The sequence below is a fragment of the Staurois parvus genome, unplaced genomic scaffold (genome assembly GCF_062004578.1).
Source record: "Staurois parvus isolate SC_StPar_1 unplaced genomic scaffold, SC_StPar_1.0 ptg000172l, whole genome shotgun sequence".
Taxonomy (NCBI): Eukaryota; Metazoa; Chordata; class Amphibia; order Anura; family Ranidae; genus Staurois; species Staurois parvus.
This window is the reverse complement of record NW_028317968.1, coordinates 12,070,028-12,096,649: the sequence shown is the minus strand read 5'-3', so window position 1 is coordinate 12,096,649 and position 26,622 is coordinate 12,070,028. Positions and strand designations below refer to the sequence as shown.

The window sequence follows — 26,622 nt, the reverse complement described above, 5'->3', positions numbered from 1 at the left end:
AAGCTGAATGAGGTCTGTTATAGCCATGGGGGTAGTGATGTAACTCTGGAATTTCAAGATGGCTTTCTCAGCCATTACTCTACTAAAAATATTCAGTTTAAATGGTCTTGCCTTATTACAATTAATGCATAACTTCCCCAACGAGCCCCTGTGAAAGACCCAAAGTTATGCTTTGCTTCACGGCATGGCAAATATTATACCCTCTGTAGCATTCAGCGGGCAGTAGCGCCCCCCAAACATGAACCAGTTATACAGTACGTCCTGCAATTATGTGCAATGCACACAACCTATAGATCCTACAGGTCAATGTGCACTCTGTCAAAATCTTTCGATCCTTTCAGCATGTGCCGGTCAGTGAGCGTCAACATCAATAGGTCTTAAAGGCAGATGTGTGCTCAAATGAAGTAAAGAAGGCTCCTCATAGTGCAATATATTTTTAATAATGGCGTGAATGAGCCCTAAATATAAACCATAAACTAATTGTATAAACAGCTACCAGATGCAAGGCAAGTGAACCACATAGGTATCAAGGGTTTCAGCAAGTGTGTACATATCATCATCCCAGGATTATGTTTCTTCTAGGTGTAAGTATATGAAGAAGAATTTTATAAAAAGAAAAATATCTGCATAGAAAAAATACCTCAGCTTAATCAGGTGACACATTGGGAATCCCACTTTTGTAAAAAAAACAAAAACATATAAAATTGCCACACAAGCCATTTTGTAAATTAATTTCCTCAATAATTACATTTCCACTTCAATCTGAAGCTGCTGTAATTATCTAAAGCTGTCAAAAAAATCATTGTATTATATCAGCCTGGAGACTGGGCCCCAGCGGCCTACATGTCTGCACTACCATATAAATACAATTTTAGGCACTTTTTGCAAATTGAATTTCATTTTTGACAAGATACACTCTAACACTAGGATCACACCTAAACATTTTCTGCAGCGTTTTGCACAAACGCAGTTGTAATGTACTAGGAGCGCAGAGAGGGAGCACATGGAGACAGATTGCACAGAACCCGGCGTGCGGGCATTTATTGGGGAATTTTTCAAGGGTACAGACAATAGAACTGTTAGTCCACAGAACAACACAATACACAGCAACACAGTAAAGTTCTCTGGAAGGCAATATGGGACAACAGAGGGCTGATAGTCCACAGGGTTAAACAGGACGGAGGGGCGGAGGTTCCGTGGGAATTGGGGTTCATGGGGAGAATTGGGCTAAGTCTTTTGGGCAGCAAGGGGTTAGTTCACTTACTGGATGCCGGGAGCCGGACATGGAGGGTTACAGTCCACACAGGCAACATAGGGTCAATCCCCACAGGCATCTCCAGGCAGCAAAGGGTTAAGTCCGCCATGCTCATGGGCAGCAAAGGGTTAAGACCGCCATGCTCATGGGCAGCAAAGGGTTAAGTTCGCCATGCTCATGGGCAGCAAAGGGTTAAGTCCGCCATGCTCATGGGCAGCAAAGGGTTAAGTCCGCCATGCTTATGGGCAGCAAAGGGTTAAGTCCGCCATGCTCATGGGCAGCAAAGGGTTAAGTCCGCCAGGCTCATGGGCAGCAAAGGGTTAAGTCTGCCAGGCTCATGGGCAGCAAAGGGTTAAGCCTGCCAGGCAAGAGATCCAGGCAGCCGAGGGTTAATCTGCACAGAGAAACTCACAGACAGCAAAGGGATCTGGCAGCAAACTGGCAGGCAGTGGAGCTCAGTGAGAGGAGAGGATTGGATCAGTGAGGAGGCTGGCCTGGAGCTCAGACCTCACTCACACTAACAGGACAGCAGCCAGGAGATCTACCCCAAGACCGGGGCTCAGCTCTGCATTAAATACAGAGCCGGGCACGTTCCTGTTGCCATGGTAACCCAAGACTTAGCGTCGGGTTACCATGGCAACGGGCCCCGCCCCCGCATCTCCGTCCCCGCACAGGGAACGTGGCCTTTGTCCCTATTGGGCATGGAGCGCAGGAGGATAGCACCATGCACGTGGGGACAGTGAGGGGGTGACCGGAGAGAGCCTGCATGTGGATTCCCACAGCAAGGGGGGCTAACTTTCTCGCGCTCGGCCAGGGGAGCAGGGTGCTCCATTGGCAGGGGGCCAGATTGCTGGCAACAGTAGAGTGAGGGGCTGCCAGGGGGGTGGGGGTGGGGGATGGCAGGCAGCAGACCAGGAGATGGGGGGGAGACCAGCTCTGTGACAGCAGTACAGTCCATTTAACATGATTTCCTATGGGACGTGTTCACTTCTCAGCGTTTTCACCCGGTACGTTTTTTTGGAAAAGGTCAGGGACTTTTCTGAATGCAAAAAGTTGCATTTTTGGTTCTATTGACTTCAATGAAAACGCTGCAGAAAAGCATGTATTGTGTTTTTGCTGCGGTTTTGCATTTTAAATCTGCCTAGCAACAATAAAATAAAAAAACAACAACAAAAAACCCCCCCGCAAAACACGGCAAAAACGCAGGTGCAAAAAAGCAATACGCAACACAAAATGTACTGCAGAAACAGGTCAAATGCAGCCTGTAAAGTGTGAACCTAGCCTTTGGGTTATTGATTTCTAAAGGGATGTAGACACTGCAGCTTTCCTCATTAGAACACTGAAAGTGTACCAGGCGGTTATAATGAATCAGATCTTCCCATTCAGGGATCAGTCTTGCCAGGGTGTGATGATACAAACAGCTATTCCTACAGAACAGAAAAAGGTAGAACTCTGCAACAAAGTTTGTTAAAATCCCTGCAATGTACTCTACATTGTTTTTTTTTTTAACAAAAGTGGAATTACACTTTAAGTGCTGACAGGGATTCAGTCCACCAGTTGTGATTCCTTCCAGGTAAAACTCACTAGGTTGATATGACCTCTTATTACTAAGCTGGTTGTATGCTCTTGTGATTGAGAATAGGACCTAATTCACCTCCATTCCGCTGTTTGTGGACTGATCTCTGCAAACGTCTATTTATGGAACATTTGTTGGACAAATGTCAAACAGGTTTGTGCAGGCTGGATGACTATCCCCTGCAGTTTCAGTAATAGATTAAGTCCTCATGCACACTGGACATTTTTACAGCGGCTGTTTTTGGCTTTTGCCATTTTTGTTTCTACAGCCAGTAAACTCCCCAGCATGTTGCACTTTGTGTCCATGCACACATAGGCTTTAATCAGCATTTTTTGGCTCTAACGCTCGTAAATGCAGAAAACCGCTGAAAAATGCGGTAAAACGCAACAAACCAGCATTTCGAGGCTTTTTTTTAGCAAAATTTTATTCTTTTTCTTTTCTAAAAAAACACAAACGCGGAGAAACGAGACTAAACGCTATTGCAAAAACGCTGAAAAACTCACATTTGTAACGCGACTTTATACAGCTAACGCTACCAGAGTTATTAAAACGCCCAGTGTGCATGGAGCCTAATTCCTATAATTGTCATCTCCATCTAGTGGCCAAAATGTGGTAATGTTTTCCAAGCAACCTCAATGAGAAAATGTATCACACTTTGGCTACTAGATGGAACTGACAATCACGGGGATTTCTCTATTACAGAAAATATAGGAAAAATGAGTTTAGCCTGTGGGAATGTGCCTCACTCATTCATCTACTAAATGTTTTATAAATGGACCTGTTAGTTTGACAAAAGATTTGGCACTTTGGTGGAATATCATCTGGCACTTTATGTGGATAAAAGGACTACTTTTATGACTTGACTTTTTGGGTTTAACCACTTGCCCTCCTGAGGATTTACCCCCCTTCCTGACCAGGCCATTTTTTGCGTTACGGCGCTGTTACTTTAACAGAAAATTGCGCAGTCATGCAACGCTGCACCCAAATGAAATTTACATCCTTTTTTTCCCATAAATTGAGCTTTCTTTTGGCAGTATTTGATTGCCTGTGCGGTTTTTCTTTTTTGCCCTATAAAAAAAGACATTTTTGAGAAAAAAGCAATATTTTGGACTTTTTGCTATTAACCACTTGCCTACAGGGCACTTATACCCCCTTCCTGCCTAGGCCAATTTCCAGCTTTCAACGCTGTTGCACTTTGAATGACAATTGCGCGGTCATCCAACACTGTACCTATATGAAATTTTTATCATTTTTTTTTGCGACAGACAGAGCTTTATTTTGGTGGTATTTAATCACCTCTGTGTTTTTTATTTTTTCTTAAACCAAAAACCACTGAAAATTTTGAAAAAAAAAAATTTTTTTTCTTAGTTTTTGTTACAAAAGTTTGTAAATAAGTGATTTTTCACCTTCACTGATGTGCTCTAATGAGGCTGCAGTGATGGGCACTGATAGGCTGCATTGATGGACACTGATAGGTGGCACTGATGGGCACTGATCAGAAAGCACTGGTAGGTGGCACTGATGGGCATTGACAGGCATCACTGATGGGCACTGAAAGGCAACACTCATATATGGCACTTATAGGTAGCACTGATAGGCGGCACTGACTGGCACTGTTAGGTGGCACTGATAGGCAGCACTGACGGGCACTGATAGGCGGCATTGATGCACACTGATAGGCGGCACTGACTGGCACGGATAGGTGGCACTGATTGGCAGCTCTGATAGGTGGCACTGACTGGCATTGATAGGTGGCACTGACTAGCACTGATGGGTGATACTGAAAGGCAGCTCAGATGGGCACTGAAATGTGGCACTGATTGGCACTGGCAGGTGGCATGGATGAGCACTGAGAGCTGGCACTGATGGACACTGACGGGTGCGCTGCTGGGGCTACACAGATCATCAGGGCACACTGATCATCAGTGCTCTGATGATCTGTGTACATGTCCCCTCCGAGGAATGCTGATTACCGGCTCTCCTCTCCTCTTGAGCTGTCAGCGTGACAGCTTGTGGGGAGAGAAATGCAGATAACCAGCATTTCCCTGTTTACATGTGATCAGCTGTGATTGGACACAGCTTATCACATGACTGAGCCGACGTCTTCTGCTCTTTCCGTGGATTGGTGATCCGCTGTGTCCGAAAGACACAGCGCACCGCCGATCACCGCACTGCACGCTCCGGGAGCCGCGCACGCGCGGTGAGAATGGGAGGACGTCACATGACGTCCTCCCAGAACGAGATAACCATCTTGCGTCCGTCATATTACTATATGGTGGGCGGGAGGCGGTTAAACATGTCCAGTAAAATAATTTTAAAAATCAAACTTTGTCAAAAATTTAGGCCAAAATGTATTCTGCGACATGTCTTTGCTAAAAAAAAATCCCAATATGTGTAAATGAATTGGTTTATGTGAAAGTTATGGCGTTTATAAATGGTGGAACAGATTATTATTATACAGGATTTATATAGCGCCAACAGTTTGCTCAGCTTTACAATATAACGGGAGACAATACAACAACAATACAGTTCAATACAAGAGGGTTAGGAGGGCCCTGCTCCTTGGAGTTTACAATCTAGGAGAAGATACTGGGATTTTTTTTTCTACAAGTAATGGCAGCGATCAGTGACTTTTAGCGGGACTGTGGCGGACATTCTGACACTGGAGGGAACTAACTTGGTGTCACTGACATCCCCAGTGACACCAATACAGTGATCAGTGCTAACAAAAAGCACTGACACTGTACTAATGGAATTGGGCAAGGAGGGGTTAACTTGAGAGGTGATCAAAGGGTTAGCTATATGCAGGGAGTGTTTTACTAGGGGGCAGGGTGCTTCACTGTACTGAGCACAGCCATCCCGAGCAGTGTGCCGGAGCTGACGGAGGAAAGCTGTTTGTAAACAAAACAATCTTCCTCCCTGTTGGAAATGCTCGGTAATTACCAGGTGCCGGCGGATAATTACCGGCTGGGACCCGGTGATGGACAGCCGCGGCGTGGGTAGTGTGCGTGCGTAGCTCATGGATGCTCCCTACCCAGAAATGCAAAATCACATATATATATATATACGTGCCGCCCTGTAACAGTGTTTCTGCTATTGGGCGGTCGGGAAGCGGTTAATACAGTATCTGAATTTTGGACAACTTTTTTAAATGTTATATGAGATTTTAGTGACTTTAATGGGTTTTCATCTACTTTAAGGCTGACCATACACTATAAAATCTGTACGATCTCCTTTAGATCCACCATCAACTATGTAGTGCAGGAGTCTGCCTGATTGGATACTAATGGAAAAGATTGCTTATGTTTATCCTCATATTACATAGTTTTAGTAGCTCTACAAGTGATCATAATTTGTACAATCTTCTTTTGATCTACCATCAACTATGTAGTACAAGGGCCTGCCTGATTTGATATAAATGATGTAGAGCAACACAGTGGCTAAATGGTTAGCACTTCCGCCTGGCAGTACCAGGGTCATTGGTTCAAATCCCAGCCATGGCACCTCCTGCCAGGAGTTTGCATGTTCTGACTGTGTGGGTTTCCTCTGGGTACACTGGTTTCCTCCCACACTCCAAAGACATGCTAGTAGGTTAATTGAATCCTGTCTAAATTGTCCCTAGTATGTGTATATATGAATGTAAGTTAGGAACATTAGATTGTACACCCCTTGAGGGTTAGGGACTGATGTGAATGTACAATATATATGCAAAGTGCTGCATAAATTGATAGCACTATATAAGTACCTGTAATAAATAAATGTGAGGAAAAATCCATTCAATTGATGTTCAATATAGACAGGCCCTTGTACTACATAGTTAATGGTGGCTAGGTGTGCAGTTTTCATTTGATCCATTTCTGTAGTGCGTTTTTGAAGTGTTTTGCGGTTATTATTTATTTATTTTCTTGTTGCTAGGCAGGTATAAAACGCAAAACACATAAAAAAAATGCATAAAAAATGCATCACAAATGTGTTAAAAACACAGCAAAAATGCACTACATGCTTCTCTGCAGCATTCCCATTGAAGTCTATAGAACCAAAAATGCAACTTTTTGCATTTAAAAAACATCCCTGACCCTTTCCAAAAAACGCACCGGGTGAAAATGCAGAAATGTGGTGTCCCATAGGAAATCATGTTAAATGGACTGTACTGCATTTCTGTAAAACACTGTGGAAAATGCTTAGGCTACTTTCACACTGAGGAGTTATTGAAGTGTTTTTGCGTAAAAAAAAAGCACTGGAAAAGCTCAAGAAAAATGCTTCCCTATGTATGTGAATGTATATCTATGTATGTTTTCACACTGAGGCATTGCAGTTGCGGTGCGGTGTAAAAACTCCTGCTTGCAGCATCTTTGGGGCATGTTTGGGGAGTTAAAAAAAAGGCCCCAAAATGCCTAAAAAGCACCTTAAAAACGTCTGAAGAGCGCCTTAAAACGTCTCTGAGAAACATTTTTGGTGCAGTTTTTAATTCATGTGTCCTTTAAAAATGCTCAGAAAGCGCCTATTTGTTTTTGCTGTGTTTTTGTGGCAGATCAGTGTGAAAGTAGCTGTTGGTGTGAACCTATGGAAGACATTGCTCAGTACTCAGTTTTGTGTGTATTGCTAAAGAGGGTTTTTTTTTCTTGGGAGAGTGCATGTGATCAGCACAGGGCCAATTGGCACTGTCCAGACAGAGGTCAGGGGTCCTGCATCCTCCTAGAGCAGAAAGAAAACTCCTCCTACAAGCTTTAACCAGTGCTCAGCTGAACACTGATAGAAGTCACAAGACTGATCTAACTGCTGATGAGAAAAGGTATTTAGCAGTTTATATTTACTAAAATAATTGCACTTCCATGTTGTGTGTACTGTGGGAGACCAGATATAGTGAATACAGGGTCCTGGGTTTAGTAACACTTTAAGTAAATTGTACAATCAGATTGCTTAGTGTGTGCTCGGCCTCGTGGAAGTCGTATGATCGGATTGCATAGTGCGTGATCGGCCTCGCGGAAGTCGTACGATCGGATTGCATAGTGTGTGATCGGCCTCGTGGAAGTCGTACGATCGGATTGCATAGTGTGTGATCGGCCTCGTGGAAGTCGTACGATCGGATTGCATAGTGTGTGATCGGCCTCGTGAAAGTCGTACGATCGGATTGCATAGTGTGTGATCGGCCTCGTGGAAGTCGTACGATCGGATTGCATAGTGTGTGATCGGCCTCGTGGAAGTCGTACGATCGGATTGCATAGTGTGTGATCGGCCTCGTGGAAGTCGTACGATCGGATTGCATAGTGTGTGATCGCCTCGTGGAAGTCGTACGATCGGATTGCATAGTGTGTGATCGGCCTCGTGGAAGTCGTACGATCAGATTGCATAGTGTGTGATCGGCCTCGTGGAAGTCGTACGATCAGATTGCATAGTGTGTGATCGGCCTCGTGGAAGTCGTACGATCAGCTTGCATAGTGTGTGATCGGCCTCGTGGAAGTCGTACGATCAGATTGCATAGTGTGTGATCGGCTTCGTGGAAGTCGTACGATCAGATTGCATAGTAAATGATCGGCCTCGTGGAAGTCGTACGATCAGCTTGCATAGTGTGTGATCGGCCTCGTGGAAGTCGTACGATCAGATTGCATAGTGTGTGCTCGGCCTCGTGGAAGTCGAACGATCAGATTGCATAGTAAGTGATCGGCCTCTTGGAAGTCGTACGATCAGATTGCATAGTAAGTGATCGGCCTCTTGGAAGTCGTACGATCGGATTGCATAGTGTGTGATCGGCCTCGTGGAAGTCGTACGATCGGATTGCATAGTGTGTGATCGCCTCGTCGAAGTCGTACGATCAGATTGCATAGTGTGTGAACGGCCTCGTGGAAGTCGTACGATCAGATTGCATAGTGTGTGATCGGCCTCGTGGAAGTCGTACGATCAGCTTGCATAGTGTGTGATCGGCCTCGTGAAAGTCGTACGATCAGATTGCATAGTGTGTGATCGGCTTCGTGGAAGTCGTACGATCAGATTGCATAGTAAATGATCGGCCTCGTGGAAGTCCTACGATCAGATTGCATAGTGTGTGACCGGCCTCGTGGAAGTCGTACGATCAGATTGCATAGTGTGTGATCGGCCTCGTGGAAGTCGTACGATCAGATTGCATAGTAAGTGATCGGCCTCTTGGAAGTCGTACGATCAGATTGCATAGTAAGTGATCGGCCTCTTGGAAGTCGTACGATCAGATTGCATAGTAAGTGATCGGCCTCTTGGAAGTCGTACGATCAGATTGCATAGTAAGTGATCGGCCTCTTGGAAGTCGTACGATCAGATTGCATAGTAAGTGATCGGCCTCTTGGAAGTCGTACGATCAGATTGCATAGTAAGTGATCGGCCTCTTGGAAGTTGTACGATCAGATTGTATAGTGACAGCAATGATACAGAGCAGGCCTGTTAAATAGAAGCACGTGAGTTGTGTTACTGGGAACTCCAATCTCTCTCTCTCCCCGCAGCCCCGCCCCCTCCCCCAGTTCCTTTCTCCTCTGCAGGTCACATGGGCAGAATCAGGGCTAAGAGTCAGCTGACACGTTGTCATGTGACCATACCAGGAAGTGTCACTCGCACTGCCATGGAGTTTGTGAAGTTTGCTGTGTGCGGGTTGTGGATGGTCGCTGTGTGCGGGGACGTTGTTGTGGACAAGGCTGAGGCCCCGGTGCCGCTCGTTATCTGGCATGGGATGGGTAAGGAGGGTAGTAGTCGGGGGAGGCTGTGGTCACCGTAGTGTAGTACAAGGTGCAGTCATCCTCTGCTCTGTTGTATCTGATCCAGGAGACTCCTGCTGTAACCCCCTCAGCATGGGCGGTATAAAGAAGCTGGTGGAGCAGCAGATCCCTGGAATCTACGTGCTGTCCCTGAAGATAGGAGACAACATAGTGCAGGTGAGTGTAACATTGTATTATGTCATGTGGAGGAGACTGCAGGGCTCAGGCTGTGTGTGATGTCAGCAATGGAGGGACTTTCCTCTAGTCTAGATCTGTATGCACATACTACCTACTGAGAGCCACCCAATAGTGCTCACATTTTATGTGAACAAATGACCAGCTGCTATATGATATACAACATACTGTGTTATTTCTGCTTCCTTCTTGCTGTTCACATTGGGCTGGAAATGACAAAATGTGATGCCTGTTACATAAAACACATTTATTGCAGAGCATTTAAACGTTGCTCCTTTAACTGAGAACCTCTGTTGTGTTAGGCCCCTTTCACACGGGACAGATTCCATTGCAATCAGCAAGGGATCTATCTGCTGATCAGAGCAGAATGGGAGATGACAGGTCCCTGTTCATTCAGTTTATACAGAGTGGACATGGACAGAGCCCAATGTGCTCTATAGCTGGCTAAGAGTAAATTGACTCTGCTGTCCATTTACACCCGACTGCCCTCCAATCCAGTCCACCCAAATGGAAGAGAACAGATCCCCTTCTTATTCCTTTTTTTTTTTTTTTTTTTTCTGGACCCAATCAGACCTGGAGGTAGCTGGGTATAAACACACAAGTCCATTTACACCCGTCTGTACATAGGAATGCATGGACCTTTCAATTGGGTCCACCTGAAAAACTGACAGGCAGACCTGATCAGATTGCCCATGTGAAAGGAACTAAACCCGTCACTTTAATAGTTTCCCAAAACAGTTACATTCAAGGCATGTTGCAGATGATAATAGTCACAGTTGCTTGCGCTCTCGAGTGAACTGTCAAATGGCTGGTATCGTAACTAGTCACATGTGCAGCACCATTGCAACTGTAGATCAAACAGCTGCAAAGATGACAGCTTCCCTGGTGGTAAAGGATAGGAGGGTTTAGTCCAGATTTAAAGGCCAGCTTCAGGAAAAAAAATGTATTTTGCTTTTGAATACAGAGAGGTAAAGTTAAAGGATAAGTTCACCTTTTGGACAAAAATAATGCACATTTTTTTTTTTTCAGGTAAAAATATTTAAATTTATTATTTTTTATCCAAAGGAGCCTGTAAAGCATGTCACCAGCGATCAGTAGATCGCTGGTGCCATGCAGGTCTTCTGCAGACCTGTCAGAATATCTGCTAGCCATACGGGATGTACAAGCAAGCAGATATTCCGAAAGGAAGCTTCAATGAACTACCATGGAGCTCCACAGCACTGTGGTAGTTCATTGAAAACTACAAGCCCACAGCCGCTAAGGCTGCCGGGACATGTAGGCATCATTCACAGAAGACTGTGAATGAGTGACGCAGCCATGTGGGTGGAGCCCCGCACGGCCACATGGTTTTCAAAGCTGACAGTACAGGGAGAAGTCTTCCTGCACAATCTGTCAGAGGGAGGGGGTCATGGCTGCGGCTATGGGAACATGTTACATGGTCCACCCTAAAAATGGGTGGAAAAATGTGACATGTTCCAAAGGTGAACGTTAAAATGTCAGATTTTTATTGCTGTTTCCATCCCTATTGGAGAGAGATCTCCTCACTCCTGTCAAAGTAGGAAAAAGGCCTAGTCCAGAAATAATTTTAGTAGAAAGGATTTAAAGGTGCACACATGTAGCAGTAAGACCTAGGATAGTTTATTTTCCATTCCAAAATAAAAACACTAAAATCAATATATTACAAATTAAATCTAGAAATACTATCGTATATCCTACTAGAGATCCTTCTTTATCAAACATGCAGTTTATATAAGGAAATATAATCTCAGTGACAGATATGAAAACAGCAAAAACTCCCTCAGCGACACCCCATATCCCTTTTCACAGAAATAAAAACCAGACCTAAATTGTTATCCTTCCCTATTCGATGCAGAAACTTAAAATGGTAGTAAACACCACTTTCTTTTTTTCTATTGTCTGTTTTTACTTGATTGCTATCACAAAGGGTTGTAAATCCCCATGTGATGGCATTGGGCAGGTGTATTCTTTATGGAGATATTGGGGGTCTAATGGACATTCGGATTGGGTCCGCCTATCCATTTTTCGGGCAGACCCCATCAGAACCAATGTTCTCCTCTATAGACACATGTCCATTTACACCTGCCTATATCCAATCTAATCCGATCTGCCAAAAAGATGGATGGGGATCCATTCCCCTTCCGTCCAGCAGGTTGGATTGGATGACAGGTGGTCTGTCTACATCCAATTGCCCAAAGAGGAGAGTGGTCTTGTGCAGAGTGGACACGAAGCTGTCATCCAGCTGCTCAGCAGGGATCAACGGACAGATCCCTTGCTTTGCATGTGGATCACAACCGCAGTCTGCCTCGTGTGAAAGGGGCCTTAGTTGTGTCCCCTGGCTGTACCTCTTAGGAAAAAATGTGAAATCATTATCAGTTATGCTTTTAGTTTACAGGTGAGATTGAGGCATGGATTTGCCTTGCTCTCACACAGCTGTCCATCCTGGAGCCAGCGGTTGTGGTCCCTGGCTTTTGGTAAGATTGGGAGAGCCTGGGAACCGTGGGGGATGGGTTGCACCACCCTGTCAGTGTCTCCCCGCTCTGTGAAAGTAATTGGTAGTTATATAGCTCATACATCACTTTCACTTTGAAGCTGGGAGTTGGCTGTGCAAACATAGCATAAGCTAATGGCTGCAATAGCAGCTCCAAATAGCGGAACTGGTTAAACAAAATAATGATACGAGTCAATCAAATCCACCAAGAAATGGAGAGTTAAGGACTGCCCTGTTCAAAGCCCTGATTTGATTCCCATTGATTTTTTTTTTTTTTTTTTTTTTTGTGGACTTTGAAAAGGGCAGTTCATGCAAGGAAACCCCCAAATATCTTGCAACTAAAGAAAGTTTACATAGAAAAGTGATTAAAAAATGTTGAGACTGGTCAGCAGTTATACAAAATGTCTACAAGCAGTGATTTCTGCTACTAAGCAATACTTACTTTTTACCACACCATTACAACTATTTATATTTTGGTGAATAAATGATTGAAAAAGCTAATTTTTCTTGTGTTCTTAGTCAAGTATATCATATTTATCTGTAGCCACTGTTTGACTAAAAGTCTGTGTGCCTGTTCAAATGTGTTGAAAAGGTCAACAGTTGCCATGGGCTATACCTAATTTTTCACATGACTGTGCAATTTTTTTTATTTCTTTATTACTTTTTTTTTCCCCAGGACATGGAGAATAGCTTTTTCCTAAATGTAAATAAGCAGGTTGACATTGTTTGTGATCAGCTTGCAAAAGACCCAAATCTTCAGCAGGGCTACAACAGCATGGGCTTCTCCCAGGGTGGACAGTTCTTGTAAGTATTTCCTGTAGCTGGAAACCTTTCATATTAGATGTAAATAAAATCAAAACTAATGTATGTGATACATATGCCTTTTATTGACCAAGATAAGGACCACCTAGGTCTAGCATCACCAGTTGAAAAGTAGCCTTTTTTTGTTTTAACTTGATATATCAAATGTTTTCCCCAGTCTATAGAATAGAAGGAATTGGAAAATTGGTCAGGTCTTAAGATACCTGTAGATATGAGCTGCTTTGGGTGGACTGGGATACTAACTCCTGTCTGTGCGACAGATGTCTGCCAAATTTTGTCAATAGTAGGTCAAAGAGAGCACCAAATAAAAAAAAAAATTCTTAGGAATCCAAAGGTATTATTGTTTACCTGGTTCAGGCAAGCAGAGCAAAAGACAGCAACACGTTTCGGGGTCCACACAATCCACCTTCGTCAGGGCTAGGTGCAGAATATAAAATGGAACAAAAGTACTCCTAAGCAGAATGATCTGCAGGCAGAGGATGCTGTAAATGACAGTCAGTGCTCCTGTTCATAGTGGCAAAGGTGTTGAAGTCTCTTTAGCAACAAATGACTGCACACAAGGTTCCACTGTGTGAAAGGACAGACTGTGATGCTAGATTTCATGACAAAAGTATAAGTGATACACAATGATATGTCCCAAAGTAGGGAACTAAACCATATAATAGTCCCGAAAAATGTGATGTGATCAATCGAAGAATAGATATTAGTGACTTCCGTGTTAATCCTCCACCATTATGCACTCACCAGAAGCAAGTAGCAAACCAGCATAGAACGGTCTGACACTTAGGGGCAAATCTGCTCAATTCCCATCTCCAGTCAGAGGTCTATCCAGGGGTGGGGTCCCTCCAGATGCAAGCAGCAAACCAGCATAGAACGGTCTGACACTTAGGGGCAAATCTGCTCAATTCCCATCTCCAGTCAGCGGTCTATCCAAGGGTGGAGTCCCTCCTAAAGTAGAAGCTCATAAACCAAGCCCGGAGACAGTGTATTACAGTGTAGTATGTTTATTAAAAGTTAGCAACCACGTTGAGCTATCTGACAAACGGCAAAGTAAAAAATCACTCACAAAGATGTCCGCTCCTCTCTGATGCGCTTCGTGCACACACACTGTCTCAAAGGAATCTGCTGTAACTGCTGATGAGAAAAGATATTTAGTGTTTACTAAAATAATTGCACTTTCATGTTCTGTGTACTGTGGGAGACCAGATATAGTGAATGCAGGGTCCTGGGTTTAGTAACACTTACGAAATCCTTCAAGAAAGGCTTAACTGGTGTTAAGGTAACCTAAGAGCGTTTTATTTGTCTTTTACAAAAGTTCACTGTAATACAGTCAAAAGTATGGAGTGTTTTGTATCTAGTGGTAGTGATAGTGTGCAGGTGCCACTAGTGTGTTCGGGAACTCTATTGCTGTATATCTGTCCCTTTTGTACAATTATCATCACAGTCTAAATACTGAACAAAAAACCTATTCATATAAATCGTTATTATGACACAGATCAGTATAGCTTTAGTCATACCAAGGAAAAAAACCTATTAGATCCATAGAATTTCAATTGGTTCCCTAGTAGCTCATGCTTAGAAGGACCTTGAGATGACAGAACATTCTGTACATTATCTTTCAGGAGGGCTGTTGCCCAGAGATGTCCCTCACCTCCTATGAAGAACCTCATTTCAGTTGGAGGACAGCAGCAAGGTACTTTTTTTTTTTCTCACTTTATGCTTCCAATTTTTAAGGAAGAACCAACTATTTCTTAACCGTATGTCACAGGGCACTTCATATTCATGTTTATTTGGGTTATGTTGGATAAAGGCCAAAAAAAGGGTCTAACACTTCTCAGTTCAGCTAAGCCTCAGTTTTTTGCTAATGTCTTTAGAGGGATGGATATGCCTGCGGAACCTACCTGAAGATTCTTTTAGTGGGCATTGCTTCTGTTTTCCTTGTCTGTTGTACACTCCTACAGGGGAAGGAATAGGCTTAATTTGAATTGGTCCCCTACGGCCCTGAGGCCAAAAGGGACAGTACTTGGATTCTGCATGCGAGAACAGAGACAGTGCTGCCATTAGAAGCAGTGAGTGTCTCTATATGTGGATGTGTGGCGGTCCCCACTGTGTTCTCTGGTGCTGAGGCTATCGTTGAACACTGCCGTAATGGTGTTTAACAGTGATTACCCTGGCCAGAACGTGTGAGCATGATGACATCATTGTTTGTGTCTGCCTTTTTGGGTTCCCCTGGATGGTGAACACGTGCGTTGGCAACATTAGTGTGCAGCATGTATCGGAACACGTGTTGCGGGACAACTTGTCACATAGGTATCTGGGTTTGGCAGACACTCCTATGAGCTGAGTGGCCACTTCCATATCAGGATTACAGACCTATTGTCTTTCAGCAAGCTATGACATTAAGCAGGCAGAGAAGCAGAGGGAAGGGCAAAGGGATGGGCTCCCAAATTCCTCCAATCAGGTATGGCGAACCCCTGCATAGTTTGCTCTGTAATGCCTTCTTAATGGTCAACTTAGCTCTGAATCCCTGCCCTTATCTGGTATTTCCACAGTTTCAGGGGCACAATACCCAAGTTTCGTTTGTGTGGGAGGAATTTTCTGGTTTGCAGAACTAGCTCTCAGGGTCCTCACTGCTTTAGAACACCTTGACACAAACGTAGGTGCTCGCCTTCTTCTTCCTTTTTTCCCCTACCGTCTTTCAGGCCAGCACTCTGAGAGACCTTGGCTCCTCCCCATCTGAGGAAACACCTCCACCTACAATAAAAAAGCTCCACTCCCCTCTGACCTCAGTTCAGGTGTTTCCTCCGGTGGGGAGACACGAGGAGGCGCAGGAGGACGATAGGGGAGCCGAGGGCCGGATAGCCGGCTGTGAGGCCCGACGCAGCCGGGAGTGAAGGCCGGAGTGTCCGGCTGCATATCCTCCCAGGGCAGGCTGCCAGCAGTGAGAGTGCATCCCGGGGGACGGGACAGGGCACTTACCTGCTCTTCGCCCCCCGACCCCCTCCGGCGAGGGGGGGTGTCGGGGTGGCCGTGGTGAGGTCTGGGGAGGATCGGGGGGAGTTCCGCTCCTGCCCATGCTGGCGGTCTGAGGGCTTTGCCGGGCCGGACGTCGGGAGACGGCGGTTTCCGGCGGAAGGGGCGGGGCTTCGCCCAGGGCCGCGACTTCCGCTTCCGGTCGCGGCCTTCACACCACGGCGGCGCGAAATTCGAATATGGCGGTGCGGTGCACAGCGGTCTGGGGGACAGACCTGCACCAGGCGACCACCCTCCGGTTCGGGATGTCGGAGGCACCGGGACCAGGAGATGCCAGCACCAGCCAGTCGCAGGTAAGGTGCCTCAGTGGAGGCCTCCCCTACCTGTGGGCCCCTAGCAGAAGGTAGGGCAAGGGGTCTGCGGTTTTTCAGGCCCTTGTTGCTCTGCCGGGAAGCAGGGGGGGGGGGGGGGGGTGTTTAGTGTCGGACTGATTGGGCTTCCCTCCTCCCCCCTTTTCTTTTGTGTCTTGCAGGGCAAGGCCCGAGCTAAACTTAGGCACCAGGAGCCCAAGCGGAGATGCCCTTCCTGTAAGGAAGTTTTAAAAGAATCTTGGCGAAAGGTTCTTTGTGGCCCATGTATACAGGGGTTGGTGAGGGAGGAGAAGCCGGAACAGGGGGACCTAGCTAGGTCAGTGAAGGAGTTGGCTACCACCTTCGACTCCTTCAAGTCCCTCATGGAGAGGTTTGCCCTCCCATTACCTACACTTCCCCCCCCCCCAGGTGGCTTCGGTGAGTCGTCGGGAACCCCTTATGACTGGGGAGGAACCAGTGGGGGACTCCCAGTCTGAGGAGGAATCAGCGGGTGAGGGTCCCTCAGAGGAAGGGAGGGGCCCCTCCCGGTATAAGTTGACCCTAGAGGAGGTTGATGAGCTCCTGGGGGCTATATACGAAACCCTGGACATTAAGGAGGAGGTTAAGGCCTTATCTCTCCACGACCAAATGTATCAGGGATTGGAGGAGCACCAGCACAGAATGTTTCCTGTGCATGACATTTTGGTAGACACGATTAAGAAGGAGTGGCAAGACCCGGAAAGGAAACCGTTCTTCTCAAAAGCATTGAGGAGGAGGTTTCCGTTTTCGGAAGACCCGGAGGCGGTCTGGAACAAGAGCCCCAGGCTAGACGCGGCCTTTTCCCAAACAACCAGGAGAACTGACCTAGCGTTTGAGGACATGGGGGTCTTACCAGACTTATTGGACAGAAGGGCAGAGTCTCTCCTTAGGAAGGCCTGGGACTCGACCCTGTACAACCTGAAGCCGGCCATGGCTACGACAGTGGTGGCCAGGAACTTAGAGTATTGGCTTACGCAATTACAGGCCCATATTGTGGCAGACTCTCCCAAGGAAAAAATCTTGGCCTCTTTTGAGACCCTTTTGCAAGGAGTGGGGTATATTGCGGATGCTTCCGCAGAGTCGGTGAGATTGGGGGCCAGGTCTGCTGCCCTGACCAATTCAGCCAGAAGGGCGCTGTGGCTAAAGACATGGCAGGGGGACATCACTTCAAAAGTTAGGTTATGCGGCATCCCCCTCACAGGAGACTGTCTGTTCGGCCCGGGGTTGGAGGAATTATTGGACCGGACAGCTGATAGGAAAAAGTCCTTCCCCCTCAAGAGGAAAATGCAGGAGGGGGGGACACGGAAGGCCCGCCCGGCAAAGAGGCTGAGCCTGCGACCGCCTGGTCAGGGTAGGTCGGCGGGACAGAGAGGTAGGGGAAGAGGGGGAGCGATTTTTCGCCCTCCTGAGCAGCCCCAAAAACCAAGGTGACTTGGTTCCTCCTGTGGGGGGAAGATTGGCGGCATTCCTCCCACAGTGGGAAGCCGTGGTCACCAGCCCCTTCATTTTGGATGTCATCCGAAGGGGTTACCGGTTGGAATTTCTGAGACCGCCACCCGAGACTTTTTTGGTGACGACCCGTCCAAGGGATCCGACGAAGGACGCGGCTCTGGTGGGCGCTTTGGAGATTCTGGAGTCCCAGGGGGTCATCTCCAGGGTTCCGGTAGCGGAGCGAGGGAAGGGAGTTTATTCCCATGTGTTTGTGGTTCAAAAGCCGTCTGGGGCGTTCAGACTGATTTTGAACCTGAAACCCTTGAACAAGTCGGTGCGTTACCGGAGGTTCCGCATGGATTCCATTTTTACGATCAGGTCCCTAATCCCACCAGGTGCATTCATGGCATCCATAGACTTGAAGGACGCCTACCTGCACGTGCCCGTGGCGGAAGCCTCTCAGAGGTTCCTCAGGTTGGCAGTGGGGGGGGAGGAAGGGGTTCGACACTGGCAGTTCAGGGCTCTTCCATTCGGCCTTTCCTCCTCGCCAAGAGTATTCACCAAGGTTCTGTCGGAGGCACTGATTTCTATCCGCTTGAGGGGGATTTCAGTGGTGGCCTATCTGGACGATTTGCTGCTCTTCGCGGATTCAGAGGCTCACTTACGGCAAGACCTGGTTATAGTGAGGAACCATCTGGAAAGCTTGGGGTGGATTTTGAATCTGGAGAAGTCCTGCCTGGTGCCTTCTCAGAAGGTGATTTACTTGGGCTACACTCTAGACTCGGTAGACCAAAAGACCAGCCTGACTTTGGAAAAAGTCACCAAGTTGGAGGCCGGAGTCAGATTACTGCAGGGGAGCAGGTCAATGTCCATAAGACAGGCCATGTCGGTACTTGGATTGCTGACAGCGTCCATTCCGGCAGTTCAGTGGGCAGGTCTGCATATGCGTCCCCTCCAGTTGTGGATCCTGAGGGTTTGGGACAGGAAGTGTCACTCCCTAGAACGCAGGGTCTTGGTGCCCCCCAGTGTGAAAAGGTCTCTATGGTGGTGGAGGAGATCGTCCAGCATAACTCAGGGGCTGTTGTGGTGCTTTCCGATTTCCGCGGAGGTCACTACGGATGCCAGCGCCAGGGGCTGGGGAGCCCACCTGGGAAATTTGGTGTCTCAGGGGGAATGGTCCTTAGGGCAGAAGGACAAATCCTCGAATTGGAAGGAATTGAGGGCAGTGTGGGAGGCTCTGCACTCCTTCCAGGCGGGGGTCACGGGCCAGCACGTGCGTGTCCTGACGGACAATGCCACGGCAGTGGCTTATATAAACAGGCAGGGAGGGACGCGGAGCAAGGCCCTCGGGGCCTTAGCGGCGACACTGTTGTCCTGGGCAGAGCTGAATTTGGCGTCCCTGTCTGCGATACACTTAAAGGGGGAGCTGAACCAGAAGGCAGACTTCCTGAGCAGGACTCGGCTCAGGGAGTCGGAATGGGCCTTGAACCCCGATGTCTTTCAGGAGATTGTGCGAAGGTGGGGATCCCCGGATGTGGACCTTTTTGCCTCCGGAAGGAACAACAAGGTCCCAAATTTCTTCTCTCTATCCCGCTGGGACGGGTCCAGAGCGGTGGACGCATTAGGTCAGAGGTGGGACTACCGGCTTTGTTACGCCTTTCCCCCGCTTCCTTTGCTCCCCCTGGTCCTGAGGAAATTCAGGACAGAGGGGACCTCGTTAATCCTGATAGCTCCCTTCTGGCCGCGGCGGGCGTGGTTTGCGACCCTGAAGAGTTTGGCCTCTCGTCCACCCTGGGAGCTGCCACCAAGAGTGGATTTGTTAACACAGGGGCCGGTTCTTTGCCCCAGCGTAGGAAGATTGCGGTTAACGGCCTGGTTTCTGAGCAGCAGCTCCTCTTAGAGAAGGGGTTCTCGCCTAGGGTGGTGGCGACATTACTGGCCAGTAGGAAGGAGGAGACCCAGGCCATTTATGGTAGGGTCTGGGGTTGCTTTACAGCCTGGTGTGACCGGACAGCTGTGGCAACCCATAGTTTGGTTTCTGTGTTGGAATTCCTGCAGGCGGGAGCGGACAAGGGATTGTCTGTCAGCACGCTCAAGGGCCAGGTCTCGGCCCTCAGTGTGTTCTTGGAGACGCCCCTGGCCAGGGAGGCGTTGGTGAGTAGGTTTTTCAAAGCTCTGGTGAGGCAGAGGCCTCCGAGGTCCAGACCATTTCCAGTGTGGGATTTGGCCAAGGTGCTCGGGGGGATGACTAGGGCTCCGTTCGAGCCCTTGGAGTCCTGTCCGATAGGTGAGCTCACCATTAAGACTGCTTTTCTGGTGGCGATTACCACGGCGAGGAGGGTGTGTGAGATGGAGGCCCTCTCGATCAGAACACCCTATCTCCGTATTTTTTCAGACAGGATCGTTTTCAGACCAGACCCGTCCTTCATTCCGAAGGTAGCTCGGAGTTTCCAGAGGGAACAGGACATTGTCCTTCCCTCATTTTTTCCTGACCCGGTGGGGGTAGATCAGGAGAGGTATCATTGTTTAGATGTCAGAAGGTGCGTTCTCCAGTATCTAGAGAAATCTAGGGAGTTCAGAAGCACCGAATCCCTTTTTGTTTTTTTTAAGGGGGCTAGAAGAGGCAAGAAGGCGTCTAGAAGGACGCTGGCCAGCTGGCTGCGGCTGGCGATTACAGGAGCATATCAGGCAGAAGGCCTGGAGGTCCCGGAGGGTATCAAGGCACATTCCACCCGAGCTGTGGCGGCTACCCAGGCAGAGTTAGCAGGGGTTTCCCCAGGGCAGATTTGCAGAGCGGCAACATGGTCCAGCTATGACACATTTGCCAAGCATTACAGACTGGACCTGGTCTCGGTGCAGGAGCAGGACTTTGGTCGTAAGGTCTTACAAGCAGTTAGCCCGCCCGAAGGGTGAGTACTCGCTTATCCTCTCAGAGTGCTGGCCTGAAAGACGGTAGGGGAAAAACCAAGTTACACTTACGGTAACGTCTTTTCCAGGAGTCTTTCAGGCCAGCACCGGTTTCCCACCCACTGTTGATATTGGTTATGTGAAGATGGCTTATTATGATTATGTTGTCTCGCATTGTGTCTCCCCAGATGACCGGAGGATGCTTGGAGAACTGAGGTCAGAGGGGAGTGGAGCTTTTTTATTGTAGGTGGAGGTGTTTCCTCAGATGGGGAGGAGCCAAGGTCTCTCAGAGTGCTGGCCTGAAAGACTCCTGGAAAAGACGTTACCGTAAGTGTAACTTGGTTTTTTTTTTTTTTTTTTTGTGGGTGGATAAGGACATAAGATGTTGAATTCCTTCCAGGAGTCTCAAGGTCCTGGGTTGTCTCAGATGACTCAATTTGAAGTTGGCACTTCCGGAGTCATCTTCTTCCAAAGTCGCTGGATTTGGGTCTTGGCATACCTAAAAAATCCCAAATCTTTTTCCTGTGCATCCTTAGGATTTTACCAAGGAATGAGACATGCAAAATCCTATGTGCAGGATGTCACATGGATTGTTCCGCCTGTGCAGCGTACTTTTTCCTCGGGGACCTTAATTTGGTGTTGTCTGTTTTGCAGACCTTATTTTGAACCTCTCCAGGAGATTCCCCCTGTTGTTCTTTACCCGCAATGTTGTCTTTTTGGTTGCCATTATTGGCTCAGAGGGCAACAGAGTTGGCTACAATCTCCTGCAAGGGACCTTTCTTTGCTGTCCATCAGGTTAAGGATAGTGTTGAGACCTCAGCCTTTTTTTTTTTTTTTTTGTACCTCCAGGCAGTTTCCTGGTTCTGCCTGAATCAGGACATTGTGTTGCCATTCTTTTGTCCTAATCCTAAGGATAAAGTATTCACTCTTGGGATGTTGTTCAAATGTATCTGACTTCTACAGCTTTAGTTTGACAGCGAGTCCCTATTTGGTTTACCCGAGGGCCCTCCTGTTTCTTGATTCACTAATTCTTGATGGGTTAGTCAGCTCATTTCTCAGGTCTGTGGTATCAAGGTTCTTCCTTTCCCAGTAAAGGCTCATTCCACCAGTTGTGTCTGTGCTTTCTGGGTGATTTTAGCTCAAGCTTCTTTTGTTCAAGATTGTAAGGCTGCTAACTGGTCTTCACTTCAAGTTCCACAGGCTTATAAACAACCCCAATTCCAAAAAGTTGGGACGCTGTGTAAAATCTACATAAAATCAGAATGCTATGATTTCCAAATGTCATAGATCCATATTTTATTCACAATAGAAATTAGAACACATATCAAATGTTTAAACTGAGAGTGTACAACTGTAAGGGGAAGAAAAAAAAGGTAATTTTAAAATTTATGTCCGCAACACATCTCCAAAAAGTTGGGACAGGGCAACAAAAAGCTGGCAAAGTACAACCCCCAATTCCAAAAAAGTTGGGACAGGGCAATGTTTACTTCGTTGAAGCATTCCCTCTACTGTTAACAACACTCTGTAATCATCTGGGAACTAAGGAGACCAGCTGCTGGAGTTTTGGGAGAAGAATGGTGTGACAGTCTTTCCTGAGCATACTGTATGCTGCTCTTTAAACCTTTTTATATCCAGGTTTTCACACCCCTGTTAAAATGTCAGGTTTCTGTGATGTAAAAAAATGAGACAAAGATAAATCATTTCAAAACTATTTCCACCTTTTAATGTAACCTATAAACTGTACAACTCAGTTGAACAACAATCTGAAATCTTTTAGGTGGAGGGAAGTAAAAATAAAAAACTAAAATAATATGGTTGCATAAGTGTGCACACCCTTAGACTCATACCCAAAAAGATTGAGTTCTGTAATAACATCAAAAGATGCTTCAACAAAGTATTAGTTTATCAGCATGGCACATCTTGACTTGGCAATATTTGCCCACTCTTCCTTGCAGAAACACTCCAAATCTGTCAGATTGTGAAGGCATCTCCTGTGCACAGCCTCTACAGATCACCCCACAGATTATCGATCAGATTCAGGTCTGGGCTCTGGCTGGGCCATTACAAAACGTTAATCTTCTTCTGGTGAAGACATTCCTTTGTTGATTTGGATGTATGTTGTGGGTCGTTGTCATGCTGAAAGATGATATTCCTCTTCATGTTCAGCTTTCCAACAGAAGCCTGAAGGTTCTAACAATGAGATCCCTCTGATGCTTTGGAAGCTCTCTGCGGACCATGGCTTTTGCTGTATGAAGAAAATGTCAGGAAAGATCTACCAGCACAGCTGAACTTTATTTGGGGTTAATCAGAGGCACTTTAAATAATGCCCGGTGTGTACTGACTCCTATTTAACATGATTTTGAATGTGATTGCTTAATTCTGAAAACCGCTACATCCCCAGTTACAAGAGGGTGTGCACACTTATGCAACCACATGATTTTAGTTTTTTATGTTTACTCCCGATCATCCAATATTGCGTTTCAGCCTTGTACACAGATATTTTTATTATTGAGACACCAGGGTTTGTTTACTAAAGCTGGAGAGTGCCATATCATGCTCACTTCTGCATCTAAGCCAATCCACTTCTAACCTCAGCTTGTTCAATTAAATTTTGACAAAGCCTGGAAGCTGATTGGTGTATATGCAGAAGTGAGCCTGATTTTCCACTCACCAGCTTTAGTAAATAAAACCCTCTGACTCACTAAGATGCCATTTTTTAATACCCAGTCATGTATGTAAATGAACCGAATTAATTGCAAACTGTTCTTCCAGCTCTTCATTGTTAGTACCACTTAGTTTGCCGGCTTTTTGTTGCCCTGTCCCAACTTTTTTTTTTTGAGATGTGTTGCTCTCGGTTTCAAAATGTCCTTATTTTTACTTTTAAATGGTACATTTTCTCAGTTTTAAACATTTGATATGATTTCCATTTTGTGTTGTGAATAAAATCTGGTTTCATGAGATTTGCAAATAAGTGCCTTTTTGTTTTTATGCAGATTTTCACACTGTAAATCTTGAATTGGGGTTGTACTTTACCAGGTAGATGTTCACATCTATAGGGATGCAAATTTTGGACAAGAGATCTTGTAGGCAGCTTTGTAGTGGGGTTTCCCCATTATGTTTATGTTGATCTTGTTGCTTTGTTGCCCACCCTTCTTGTTCATTGGTTTGGGACATTGTAAATATTCATGAATATGAAGTGTCCTGTTATGTAAAATTAAGAAACTAGGATTTGTTGTTTATCTGTAAAATCCTTTTCTTTGAGTACACCACAGGACACTGGAATTCCACCCTTCTTTTGTTTGTGATCCTCATTGCTTGTTGCAAGAAATCGGAGGCTTGACTAAGCTGGCAGGGGTGATGTCTGGGCAGGGAATCTTAACTTTTTTTTTGGTCTGTGTCCTGAAGGTAGCAGCATAACCTAGTAGTCATGAAAAGTGTTCTGTGATGTACTTAAAGAAAATTTATTTTATAGGTACACCAAAAATCTTAACATCTTTATTAAAGCCCTTAATACATATATCTATTAAATTTGTATTTATTAAATTAGGCAGTGTGAAGTATATTTTTCACCTACCCCAGCCAATCTGGGTTCATTTCATAAGTGTCCTTACAATAAATCAACATCTAATTGGTAGCTATGTGTTAAGGCACTGTGCACATTGTGATTTGACTCTGCACTACCACATTAAAAATCATTGTTAGTGATTGTTTACAAAATATAATATAATCCCTGAAAATCCCTTTTGTTGTAGGAAGAAATTCTATAATGTCAGGATTTAATGAGGCAAGAAAGTAGCCTTAATTATACAAGTAAATGGTCAGTTGAGAACCCTTAATTGATAAATCCTTTCAGATATATTTTTTGTGGGCAGAAATTCCCACTAAGTGGTTATACCTTTAGGAAATTCTGTTGGTGAGAACAGAGCTCCCAGGTCCATTCACTTGCCATATTGATTAGGATGTTGCCTTGTATAGCGGCCAAGGAATCTTCCTGCTGCAGTAGCATTTAAACTCTGGACTGACAGTTGGGTTAGGATTTTCCTGGTTGAATCATTTCTATTGAATTTTCACAGAGCAATAGGCACAATTACAAAAGAAACCGCTATAATCGGTGAATACTGCTGTGAAGAAATATTTTTCACTGTAATTAAATTTGTGATGTTACAATCCTGATTGCAGACACTGCAGGTCTGTTTAAACATAAAGGATAAAGTTATTGCAGTTGTATTGCTCGGAAGAAGGGACAAGTTTCCTAGAGGACATCAAATTTGATGTTTTATTGATCCATGTTTGATTTTATATTTAGGGGTTTTTGGCTTCCCTCGGTGTCCTGGAGAAAGCTCACATTTGTGTGACTGGATCAGAAAGGTTTTGAATGTTGGTGCTTATACCAGGGCCATTCAGGAATAGTGAGTATAAGCAAATGTATGATGATGCAATAAATAACCGCCATCCTATAAGTTTTAATGTGAGCTGTGAGGGTTTTTAAAAGTAGAATTCATTTTGTGCCTGGGATTCTGTTTTTCTTTTATTAGTTTGGTACAAGCAGAGTATTGGCACGATCCACTTAATGAAGAGGAATACAGAAACGGCAGCATTTTCCTGGCAGATATCAATCAGGAACGGGTAAGTTAAAAGGCTGCATACTCAAACATACTGTTCTATAGTGTAAATTGATTTGTTTTTATATTTTAAGCTCTGGAAGATTTTACCCCTTTCATGACCAGGGCATTTTTTCGTTATTCAGCACTTTGCTTTAACTACTTCAGTACGGGGCACTTTAATCCCATTTCTGCCCAGGCCAATTTTCAGCTTTCAGCGCTGTCATGTGTCTTTTTCACACAAATAGAGCTTTCTTTTGGTGGTATTTATTCACCACTAGGGTGGGGTTTTTTTTTTTTGTTTTTTTTTTTATTCCTTTCCAGAAAGTCTGATCCCTTATTTTTGTCAGCCTGTATAGACCTTGGAAAGTTTATGGCATCTTATTCCTTCATCACTGGATGGCTCAGGCAGACCATCCTGCACACTCCTGATTGGGTCCTACCCTTTCTTATCAAGGAGCACACTGCTAGATCTGTAAGAGCTTCTTGGACCTTTTGCCAATAAACAGCTGTTTGTTTCCCAGCTGTTCACTTGTTCTCCAAATCAGACTTTCTCAACCCTTTTTTTTTTTTTTTGTGCAACTGCATCCTTTAAAATTGTACATAATCTCGAGGCACAAATAAAACAAAACATTAGAGGTGATTCATTTTTTTAAAACCAATACACTTTTGCACACTCATTTTCTCTTCCCCCAAGCAACTAATGTGACCCCAGTGCTGACAAAGAGGGGTTCAAATAAGGATGCTGTGCAGGTGCAAAATGTCCTCCTTATCAACCGATGATGTCGGTGGTTGTTAGGATGCTGGCGGATGGCCTGCAGGGAGCCCAAGGTTGTAATGTTGTACGATGAAAACCTGTGGGTTTATATATTTAAAAGGCAGGCTTGTACACACACTTTTGGATTTGTATGACACACCCGCTGGCTTGTAGAAAGTAGTTTGTGGTTTTTTTGTTTTTTTTTTTGCAGTTTTGGCTATTTTTAGGCAATTTGCCAGGGCACCCCTGAAGAACCCAGAAGGCACCCTGATAGAAAAAGGCTGCTCTAAGTTCTATCAGGATGGCGTTGCAGCCTCACTCTATGCCATTTTTGGGCATCAGTTCTTTCAGGTGGCTGTTTGATCTGCATGCAGTTCCTAGTTCTCGATTGTTTTCTTGGGCCTGTTGGAGTTTGTTTGCTGTATTCTCCACACCTTCAGTTTGAACTGCTTTTGGGTGTACCAAAGGTTAGACTGCCTGTTTCCCAC

At 45.6% G+C, this 26,622-nt stretch overlaps 1 protein-coding gene across 1 annotated transcript in view; it reads left to right on the top strand.

The window, feature by feature from the left end:
• The first annotated feature begins 9,383 nt into the window (after positions 1 to 9,383).
• The window catches only part of PPT1 (palmitoyl-protein thioesterase 1), a 30,286-nt gene continuing 13,047 nt past the window's right edge, over positions 9,384 to 26,622 (top strand). Inside the window, exons 1-6 of the mRNA XM_089676691.1 lie at positions 9,384 to 9,529; positions 9,618 to 9,727; positions 12,931 to 13,058; positions 14,699 to 14,769; positions 25,083 to 25,185; positions 25,312 to 25,402. Coding sequence (XP_089532817.1) covers positions 9,418 to 9,529; positions 9,618 to 9,727; positions 12,931 to 13,058; positions 14,699 to 14,769; positions 25,083 to 25,185; positions 25,312 to 25,402 — 615 coding nt within the window. The 5' untranslated portion in view covers positions 9,384 to 9,417. The remainder of the gene's footprint in view (positions 9,530 to 9,617; positions 9,728 to 12,930; positions 13,059 to 14,698; positions 14,770 to 25,082; positions 25,186 to 25,311; positions 25,403 to 26,622) is intronic.